The sequence below is a fragment of the Bombina bombina genome, chromosome 12 (genome assembly GCF_027579735.1).
Source record: "Bombina bombina isolate aBomBom1 chromosome 12, aBomBom1.pri, whole genome shotgun sequence".
NCBI lineage: Eukaryota > Metazoa > Chordata > Amphibia > Anura > Bombinatoridae > Bombina > Bombina bombina.
Genome location: NC_069510.1, coordinates 60,356,481 through 60,368,289, shown reverse-complemented (window position 1 = coordinate 60,368,289; position 11,809 = coordinate 60,356,481). Strand labels below are relative to the sequence as shown.

At 35.2% G+C, this 11,809-nt stretch overlaps 1 protein-coding gene across 2 annotated transcripts in view; it reads left to right on the top strand.

Annotated features, from left to right (window-relative positions):
- The first annotated feature begins 1,910 nt into the window (after positions 1 to 1,910).
- The window catches only part of LOC128642632 (catechol O-methyltransferase A), a 127,812-nt gene continuing 117,913 nt past the window's right edge, over positions 1,911 to 11,809 (top strand). For both annotated transcript variants that reach the window (XM_053695416.1, XM_053695415.1), the window contains exon 1: positions 1,911 to 2,045. In XM_053695416.1, coding sequence (XP_053551391.1) covers positions 1,974 to 2,045 — 72 coding nt within the window. In that variant the 5' untranslated portion in view covers positions 1,911 to 1,973. The remainder of the gene's footprint in view (positions 2,046 to 11,809) is intronic.

Sequence of the window (11,809 nt, the reverse complement as noted above, 5' to 3'; positions counted from 1 at the left end):
ATTTATTTGGTTATTTGATTTACTATTGGCCAGCAGTGAACACATGAAATAAGGGTTTAGCTGTGGAGGAAGGGCTCTTCATTTCGGATGACTGATCCTCAACAAATGGGATTATGAGAACTCTGCAAAGTATCAAAACATGTGAAGCGGGTTTTTCTTTAAAGACAAGAACCAGCATTCCAGGCACTCGTGCAAAGGTTGCACACCGGTAAGGGGTCTACTCTGCACTAGAGAGTGAATAAAGGAGGCGGAAGGAACGTCTGCAAGAATCCCAGCACTTAACCTTAAAGGGTCACTGAACCCAAAAAAAATTATTTCGTGATTCAGATAGAGCATGCAATTTTAAGCAACTTTCTAATTTACTCCTACTATCATTTTTTCTTCATTCTCTTGCTATCTTTATTGAAAAAGAAGGCATCTAAGCTAAGGAGCCAGCAAATTTTTTGTTCAGACCTATGGACAGCACTTGTTTATTGGTGCTGTCCAATCATCAAGGACAACCCAGGTTGTTCACCAAAAATGGGCCGGCATCTAAACTTACATTCTTACTTTTCAAATAAACATAACAATAGAATGAAGAAAATTTTATAATAGGAGTAAATTAGAAATTTGCTTAAAATTGCATGCTCTATCTGAATCAAGAAAGAAAAATTTTGGGTTCAGTGTCACTTTAAGTGGTGAATTATTTTGCAACTTTTCCTAATAGTACTACAGTATCCCTTTGTATATAGAAGTAAGGGAGGGTAGGGGACGCTCTCTGAACATATACTGGACATATTATCTGATATCAAGCTTCACAGGGGACCATTTGAACATAATATTGTGCATACACCCTACACATTCCCTGACTGTTTCCTGTTTGAGAGGGATCATGGGGTAGGAAGTGTCAGGTGGGAGGGTAATCTCTACACTAAAGCTAAAATTAATTTTACAAACGAACTGATTAACCCCTTCACTGCTGGGAATAATACAAGTGTGGTGTGCAGCTGCAATAAGTGGCCTTCTAATTACCAAAAAGCAATGGCAAAGCCATATATGTCTGCTATTTCTAAACAAAGGGGATCCCAGAGAAGCTTTTACAACCAGAATTGCACAAGCTGTCTGTAAATTTTTTTTAAGTATAATAGTATAAAAATATAAGTATAAAAATATAAAAAAGGCACTATTTCTGTTTAAATTTAGTGATGGCAAAAATGCTCTGGTCTTTTGGGAAAATGTTAGTCTGAAATGTCTGGTTAAAGTGACAGTAAAGTCAAAATTAAACTTTGATGGTTCAGATAGAGTATGTAATTTTAAACAACTTTACAATTTACTTCTGTTTTAAAATTTGCTTTGTTCTTTTGGTATCTTTTATTGAAAAGTAAAACTAGATAGGCTAATAAGAGCTCAGGAGTGCGCACATGTCTTTAGTACTCTACTGCAGCAGTGTTTTGCAAAACTATTTGTAGCTTTGTTACACGTTGCCATAGAATACTAGACACATGCACACTCCTGAGCCTACCTAGTTTTACTCTTCAATAAAAGATACCAAAAGAACAAAGCAAATTGGATAGAAAGTAAATTGGAAATGTGTTTAAAATGGCATGTTCTGTCTGAATCATGAAAGTTTAATTTTGACTTCACTGTCCCTTTAAAGGAATTGAAAACAATTGAAGTTTAGTGTCCATTTATGGAGAGGATTAAAACTAGTTTCTGTTCTTGAATTGCAACAAGAAAACAGCAGTGTCTGTAATTACTGCATGTTGTGTAACATATTATAATATCCCATATGGCCCTAATCTGTATGAGGCACACGTAAGAGAGCATCAGTAGCATATTACTGAGGGAGATGAATTCTGCTAAACGAGTTGCCTGATGCCTTCCTTGTGTTTGTTTGGAGCGGGGGTTTAGAGTATGAGTCAGTGAATGGCAGACAGATTTCTTCTTTCACGGCGCTGGCATAACATTCCCGCCCTATTTAATGGGGGAGGTGTATGGGGATTAGCTTCTTCCCTTCCTACTTACAAGGTCAGAGACATAGAAGTGGATTTCAGCAATTGAAAGAGGTTAGTGCTTGAGTGTTCATGAGTGCATACTGAAGTATTCATGTGAGTTTGCTGGAGTGTTCATGTGAGTGCGCCACAAAATGTGTAGTTGCGATGCGCACTTGTATTTTCCTGTGTGTTAGAAGAATGAGTGATCCATATGTGCAGCATTTAAATGTTACTGAAACATATCCCAAGACTGTTAGTTCCGTAATCTTCATTTTAAGTGAAGCAAAGAGCAGAGCACAGACTTCCCTAAATATAGAGATTTTAGTATGAAAATATTAAGTATATAGTGAGAGTTCACCCAGGTATTAAGGAATGCAGCACAGCTTATATAGAGAGAAACCGACCTCAGAGAATTAACGGGAACGGTCCATCTATATTATTGACTACGCAGGTAAATTCTTTAGGTTCAGCTGACTGGATATAGGAAAACTCTTCCAGTAGTGATAAAGTGTAGTTCCTCTCTCATCATATGTACAAAGGAAAGGAAGATTAGGGACCATTTAGTTACAGTATGTATAGAAGAATGTACAATAGATCAATATGAATGTGTGTAAATTGTGATGCTTCTGAAACATAATAACTCATGTAATTAAACGGACATACAAGGAAAAGAATAAAATAGAAAAAGTGACTACATCTAAAAATGTATTTCCAAATTACCATAGTCCAAGGGAGATGAGATGAATTTACTAATGAGGATTTTCTATTTCTAAAGGTGAATCACTTGAATGGTCAGGAAATGTACACCCCACCCTATAACACTATGAATATATATATATATATATATATATATATATATATGTATATATATATATATATATATATATATAATATTACAAAACATTAAGGAAAAGATTAAAATACAAAAAATATATTTCCAAATGACCATACTCCAAGTGTGGAGTTTAAATACCTAAATTGGCACAGTAAACTTTGTTTATATAAATTAGAGATATAAAAAACATTTACTATAAAGTTTCTATAATGTCCATTACATTTTTTTTAAAAGGTACCATATGGGCATGGAAAATTAAAAAAAAAAAACATAACTGCCAAAATGGGCACACACTCAAAATGGTTTTCAACCCCTGTGATACTCTGTTAACAATAATGCTGAACATAAATTAATCAATGCCTAAGCAATCTCAGTATGGGTAAAATTATTACACATTTATTAAAAAAAATATTTAAGAGCATAGACAGAAACTACATGGATAGCTTATACTTGTATCCAAAAGTACTGCTGGTGACAGGACAGCATAAATAGCTTGAGACCTGATGAACCATAAATATAATATGACATCTCTCTGCTGAACAATAACTACCACCCTCACTTCATAGTGATTGTGAAAGTTATTGAGAAATACAAGATAATACAGAGGGGTCAATTTATCAAGCTCCGTACGGAGCTTGATGCCCCGTGTTTCGGTTCGCCGGAAACAGAAGTTCCATAACCTGCGTGTCCATAACCTGTCCGCCTGCACTGAGGCAGCGGACAGAAATCAACCCGATCGAATACAATCGGGTTGATTGACAACACCCCCTGCTAGCGGCCAATCTGCAGGGGGCGGCATTACACCAGCAGTTCACAAGAACTGCTGGTGCAATGATAAATGCCGACAGCGTATGCTGTTGGCATTTATCAATGTGCAGCGGACATGATCCGCTATATCGGATAATGTCCACTCGCACTTACATAAATTGACCCCACAGACTGAAGAGAGGTAACATTAATAAATAAGATGAGACAGTCATGTATACAAAGTCCGTAGCATGTAAACTGTCGGTCAGTCAGCCTCTAACACCAATGCAGCTTAAAGGGTCACTAAATCCCAATTTTTTCTTTCATGATTCAGATAGAGAATGACATTTTAAGCAACTTTCTAATTTACTCCTATTATCAATTATTCTTTGTTCTCTTGCTATCTTTATTTTAAAAGCAGGAATGTAAATCTTAGCAGCCAGCCTATTTTAGGTTCAGCACCATGGATAGCGCTTGCTTATTGGAGGCTGACATAACTCAGGTTTTCAACCAAAAATGGCCCGGCTCCTATGCATCACATTCCTGCTTTTTAAATAAAGATAGCAAGAGAACGAAGAAAAATTCATAATAGGAGAAAATTAAAAAGTTGCTTAAAATTGCATGCTCTATCATGAAAGAAAAAAATTGGGTTTAGTGTCCCTTTAATATATTTGTATTGGTTCCTGAGGAAAGTAATATATATCACAAAAAATGTTTTATACACAGTTGACAATTGTAATTTTGTTATCAAAATTTTGCAATCCAAGGACACACCTCTTGAAAATTCTTTTAAATATGTTTATGTAATCTATTATGCTGTGGCCAGCTAGGGCTCTTGTACTTATAAAGCAAGAACTGTGGCATGTTCCAGTAATGTCAGCATGATATTTAGTGTTAAAGAGACAATAAACACCTCTTGTGCCCATCTCCATAAACTGCAAATTGCCTAAACCAGCGATCTGATTTACATGTTACAAAAGTTTGCTATTTGGCATTTAGGGGTGTGTGACCAGCACAATTTTTAGGCGAAGTTAGAATATCGAGACTGTGTTAACATAATCCCCCATAGTAGTCAATGGAGTGCGAAAAATGGGGGTGGAAACCTAACACCCATACTCTTGCACAAACCGAATCACATTTTCTCAAGTGTGCTTACCCAACATCAAATATTAATATTTCATATTCCATTTTTCTTTACACAGAAGAATATGTTCTATTTATTCATAATTACATATTTCTATTTACAGTTGTGCTCATAAGTTTACATACCCTGGCAGAATTTATGATTTCTTGGCCATTTTTCAGAGAATATGAATGATAACACAAAAACTTTTCTTTCACTCATGGTTAGTGTTTGGCTGAAGCCATTTATTATCAATCAACTGTGTTTACTCTTTTTAAATCATAATGACAACAGAAACTACCCAAATGACCCTGATCAAAAGTTTACATACCCTGGTGATTTTGGCCTGATAACATGCACACAAGTTGCAGAAAGGGGTTTAAATGGCTATTAAAGGTACCATCCTCACCTGTGATCTATTTGCTTGTAATTAGTGTGTGTGTGTGTGTGTGTGTATAAAAGGTCAATAAGTTTCTGGACTCCTGACAGACCCTTGCATCTTTCATCCAGTGCTGCACTGAGGTTTCTGGATTCTGAGTCATGGGGAAAGAAAAAGAATTGTCAAAGAATCTGTGGGAAAAAGGTAGTTGAACTGTATAAAACAGGAAAGGGAGATAAAAAGATAGCCAAGGAATTGAGAATGCAAATCAGCAGTGTTCAAACTCTAATCAAGAAGTGGAAAATGAGGGGTTCTGTTTGATAACATACTGCATTCATCTTGCCATCAATTCTGACCAAATGTCTTGTGCCTTTGTAGCTCACACATCCCCAAAACATCAGCGATCCACCTCCGTGTTTCACAGTAGGAATGGTGTACCTTTCATCATGGGCCTTGTTGACTCCTCTCCAAATGTAGCATTTATGGTTGTGGCCAAAAAGCTCAATTTTGGTCTCATCACTCCAAATGATTTTGTGCCAGAAGGTTTGAGGCTTGTCTCTGTGCTGTTTGGTGTATTGTAAGCGGGATACTTTGTGGCATTTGCGTAGTAATGGCTTTCTTCTTGCGACTCGACCATGCAGCCCATCTTTCTTCAAGTGCCTCCTTATTGTGCATCTTGAAACAGCCACACTACATGTCCTGTATTTCACCTGAAGTTATTTGTGGGTTTGTTCTTGCATCCCGAACAATTTTCCTGGCAGTTGTGGCTGAAATTTTAGTTGGTCTACCTGACTGTGGTTTGGTTTCAACAGAACCCCTCATTTTCCACTTCTTTATTAGAGTTTGAACACTGCTGATTTGCATTCTCAATTCCTTGGATATCTTTTTATATCCCTTTCCTGTTTTACACAGTTCAACTACCTTTTCCCGCAGATCCTTTGACAATTCTTTTTCTTTCCCCATGACTCAGAATCCAGAAACGTCAGTGCAGCACTGGATGAAAGATGCAAGGGTCTCTCAGGAGTCCAGAAACTCATTGACCTTTTATACACACACACTAATTACAAGAAAACAGATCACAGGTGAGGATGGTTACCTTTAATAGCCATTCAACCCCCTTTTGTGTCAACTTGTGTGCATGTTATCAGGCCAAAATCACCAGGGTATGTAAACTTTTGATCAGGGTCATTTGAGTAGTTTCTGTGGTCATTATGATTTAAAAAGAGTAAACACAGTTGATTGATAATAAATGGCTTCAGCCAAACACTAACCACGAGTGAAAGAAAAGTTTTTGTGTTATCATTCATATTCTCTGAAAAATGGCCAAGAAATCATAAATCCTGCCAGGGTATGAAAACTTATGAGCACAACTGCATATATGTTTGTTTGTTTTCGGTAACAAATATATATATATATATATATATATATATATAAAATATCTGTTTATAAATACTTAGAACATATTCCCCTATGTGAAGAACATTGGAATGTGAAATATTTACAGTACAAAGTTAATCACTTTATTAAATATGAATATTGCATAAATATGACTTTACATGTTTTCAGCTATTTGACTTCAAAGGGCTCCAATGTGCTTTTATATATGTCTATATATGTATATACATTTGTATTTATGTGTTTATACTGTATGTGTATATATGTCTGCAAATACATATATACACATATAAATACACATGTACTATCTATCCTTTTTTTTTTTAATCTTTCTATCTACATATTTAGACATGTATATGTATGTATCTCTATGTTAAAGCCCTTTGCAGTGCTTTTTTTTATGACACCTGAGACCTCATATCTTTGAGCCCTTATAACTTTTTAATGCAATATATTTTTTAAAAATCATTTTTATTATTATGAGTGTAACTGTAATTTGGATGTGTTTTGTGCAACTTTTTAGTCGCGCGTAACAGTTAACCAGAGCTCTGAAGTTGCGCTTTCCCATCGTATGTTAAATTCAATTGCGCTCGAGCAAACGTGTTTACATGTAGTACAAAAGGATAATCCAGCAATCCTCAGGAGGTGCGCTGCTGTATATTTGGTCAGTTCCGGTGGGCTTGAATCAGAGGCTGCGCTCTCCAAATGAACTCCCGATGGAATCCTGGATGTATAACAAGATAGAAAAAGAGAGGCGCCAGACCCATAAAACAGTATCGTTTTGGTAAGGGGGAAAAATGCAGATAGAAGACCCCCCTAAGAGTAAATACTCACAGATGAAGCGGCACTATCAGCGTGCCTTACACCGCAAGTCGGGACCGTTGAGAGTCGCCCGACAGACACCCCCAGGCAAATGACGTCACTGTAGAAACTCCAATAGGCTGCAGGCAGTATCGGTCTGTAGGATCTCATCAGCTGTAACTAGCGTGTACCAAGCGAACCTTGTTAGTGGTCAGTGTATAGATGAACATGCACTCAGACGACAGGAGCACGTAAGGTGAAAATAAAATCTTGGTTTATTACAAGTAAAAACAAAGCAACGCGTTTCTCGGCCACAGTGCCGTTTCATCAGGCTGTATCATATCAAACCATTGCTCTCTTTAAATACCTTACATGCACCTGTCTGTGGGCGGTCCTACAGCTATTACCTGTCTTCCTCTCCACATATTAACTCTTACCTGTCTAACTAATTCCTGACCTGTTGGTTTGCCAAACACAAACCTAGCTTGGTACTAGACAAATTTCCTTCACAAAAATATAAACTAAATAATATATAAGTATGAGTACAGTAAATTTTAAAATTAACAATATAATTGATTATTCAATATCACAATATAAAACTAAACATTCTCTAGATGCAAATGTTTCATAATAACAACTTGCTCCCACACGTATTGATTTGGTCAACAAGCATTTTTTACAGATAAACATATATGTTTATTATATACATATATACAAGCTCTATGAACTCTCACACTAATTTATGCAAAACGCATTTAATGCCAATGGGTATATACGTATATACACATATATAAAAACATGCTTAATCATCCCTCATAAATATATGTGTGAACAAATAATAATAAAATAACTTAAATTAATTAAAATAAATTATTGATAAAAAAATATATATAGAAATTAATAAAATCACCTGTGTTCTACACTGATAGACATATACATATATATATAAATACACATACTTAATAGGCCTTCACAGATGAATATATTCAAATAGAAAAATATTGTATTGGTTGAATACAATGAATAATAAAAATATATATATATATTAAGCGCGCAAGCACCTGTGATAAACCCCTTTATTGCTCTGGCGCAACAGTTAGCACGCCACTCGTAATCTTGCTTTCAGTTGTTGAAAAATAATAAGTACATACCTTACACTACTGGGAACTACTTGGTGATTGGTGGCTACACACATTGTTCTCACGTCATTGTCTCACCACATGTGTTCAGCTAGCTCCCAGTAGTGCATTGCTTTTGTGGAGTTGACTTTAACTATGCATTTAATTTCTTTTCAAGGGTTAAACACATGGTTATATGCAAACAAAAGTGCAATAATAAAATGCTATATCATATTAGAGCATTTTCATTTTGCGGTTTTATATCTGTTTAAGGGGGACCACCTGGTTTTGCTAGAAAACAGAAAACGTTAAAGGGATAGGAAAGTCAAAAATTAAACTTGCATGATTCAGAAAGAGCAGGTCATTTTAAGACACTTTTAAATTCACTTCTATTTTCAAATGTGCTGCGTTCTTTTGGTATCCTTTGTTGAAAAATAATATGCACATATCCTACACTAGTGTGAGCTAGCTGCTGATTGGTGCCACACATTTGTCTCTTGTGATTGGCTAACTAGATGTATTCAGCCAGCTGCTAGTAGTGAAATGCTGTTCCTTCAGCAAAGGATAACAAGAGAATGAAGCAAATTTGATAATAGAAGTAAATTGAAAAGTTGTTAAAAATAATATGCTCTATCCAAATCATGAAAGAAAATTCCCTTTAATGGGATGACAGAGTATGTAACGCAGCCACTTGTCTGTCTGTGGAAATATCAAACAGAAATAGGATTAGCGAAAAGATTTCAGAGAAGCTTAAAAAAAAAGCTTATTAAAGTTTAACAGATTGAAGTTTGATTTCTTGGAAGAACAAAGGAATTACACAGTAGTAATAGATTAAATGAAAAAAATCTTCAACCAGCAGCTTCTTGCATCCATTAAACAATCACAAAACACCGTAGATTTGCATAATCAGTAAATGCATAATAAATAGTCCATGCAAAAGCACTTAGGCCCTACAAGATATTCAAAAGGGATACATCCCCATGTGTAGAAAGCCGTCAAAATATTTCAAACGTCTGACATCATTGTTTAACCCCTTTAGCGACCAGACCATTTGACATTTTCTGACCGTTAAGGACCAGGGCTATTTTTTAATTTCTGTGGTGTTTGTGTTAAGCTGTAATTTTCCTCTTACTCATTTACTGTACCCACACATATTATATACAGTTTTTCTCGCCATTAAATGGACTTTCTAAACATACCATTATTTTCATCATATCTTATAATTTACTATAATTTTTTTTATAAAATATGATGAAAAAAACACACTTTTTCTAACTTTAACCCCCAAAATCTCTTACACATCTACAACCACCAAAAAACACCCATGCTAAATAGTTTTTAAATTTTGTCCTGAATTTAGAAATACTCAATGTTTACATGTTCTTTGCTTTTTTTGCAAGTTTTAGGGCAATAAATACAAGTACCACTTTGCTATTTCCAAACTATTTTTTTTTTCAAAATTAGCGATAGTTACATTGTAATACTGATATCTGTCAGGAATCCCTGAATAACCCTTCACATTTATATATATATATATATATATATATATATATATATATATATTTTTTTTTTTTTTTTTTGTAGACAACCCAAAGTATTGATCTAGGCCCATTTTGGTATATTTCATGTCACCATTTCACCACCAAATGTGATCAAATAAAAAAAATCATTAATTTTTTTTCACAAACTGAAATTATTTACAAACAACTTGTGCAATCATGGCACAAATGGTTGTAAATGCTTCTCTAGGATCACCCTTTGTTCAGAAATAGCAGACATATATGGCTTTGGAATTGCTTTTGGTAATTAGAAGGCTGCTAAATGCAGCTGCACACCACACTTGTATTTTGCCCAGCAGTGAAGGGGTTAATTAGGTAGCTTGTATGGGTAATTTTAGCTTTAGTGTAGAGATCAGCCTCCCACCTGACACATCCACCCACTTTCCTGACCCCTCTCAAACTGCTCTCTTCCCTCCCCCCTCTACCTATTAGCCGCCATCTTGGGCACTGGCAGCTGCCTGCAAGTAATTATACAACAAAAATAATCCACAGAAAACGACCTCTTCAAAAATAAAAACGAGGCTTTAATTTATCATATTAAAAGGTACAGGGGCACCAAGGAATATTTGGGAAAGGTGTAGAAACGGTCTTTTGCGTTTCGGCAAAATGTAGCTGTAATTATAGACCATACATTATTACAGGTGTCACATTTACTTATACTATACAGAAGTTACCCATTGGAGGATAAAAACACCCCCCGTCCACCCCCCTTACCTAATTAAAAGGAACAACATTAAACTATTCAATACTCAGTAGTGCAGAAAATATGAATTATGTTACCACTACGGAATATTTGAATACATATATACAACTATACAAAATTTGGCATATGCACATAAAGTGATGGCAAAGAAACCAGCGTAAAATAAATGAATATGAGATAGCCCTATACATATATATGATTACACATGAAACGTGAAAACAGCAATACTCAATCGCAATGTGTGTATATATATATATATATATGTGTATACACTGGACCTGGATAAGGAATGATGATAAAGACAATAAGGATATTAAATCCCTGGTATACATAGGTCTGAATCCAGTATATATACTAATATATATTATATATATTATTAAGGTTTAGGTATACAATTTAATTCTTTTAAAGTGCATAGGCATACAGAGGCATAGCAAAATATGAATACCCTAGAACATATTAATGCAGTGTAGAATACTAACTTGGCTCAATTCAACCTATTTAACTTATTTAAATATATACATAGAACATCAAACCAATAATAAAGCTAAAGTATAGAGATCAATAAATCATTCAAAATACATAAACAGTAAGAAGTTATACTTATTATTATCACTGTAATCATTCCCAGAAATTGATAATGTGATTTTCTTCATTGAAGCGATATGGTACAAGTATGCTCATTTTATTGATCCAATAGACCTCCTGCCTGGCTAAAATAGACCATTTATCTCCACCTATAAAAGGGCACCTTATGGTCTCTATTGCATTCCATTCAAAATTGCATACATTCCCATTATGTACTTCAATGAAGTGTCTTGCTAGTTCTGAGCAAAGAATCCCATTCCTGATATACCCTAGGTGTTCCCGTATCCTAGTACGAACATCATGGGTAGTCATACCCACGTACTGTAATTTATGATACAAACAACCTATAAGGTAAATCACGAACGTTGTTGAACAGTTTATACACCCTTGAGTGTTAAAGGACTGATTGGTCACATAAGAGGTGAATTACGTGCCCACCTTGATAACCTCACATGCCTTACAGTTTTTACCACATTTGTATGTCCCATCATGTCTAAGCCAAGAACTCTGGCTCACCGGTTTACGTAATTGGCTGGGTGAAACCATATTTCCCAAAGTTAAATTTTTTCTATATGTGAATCTGCAACC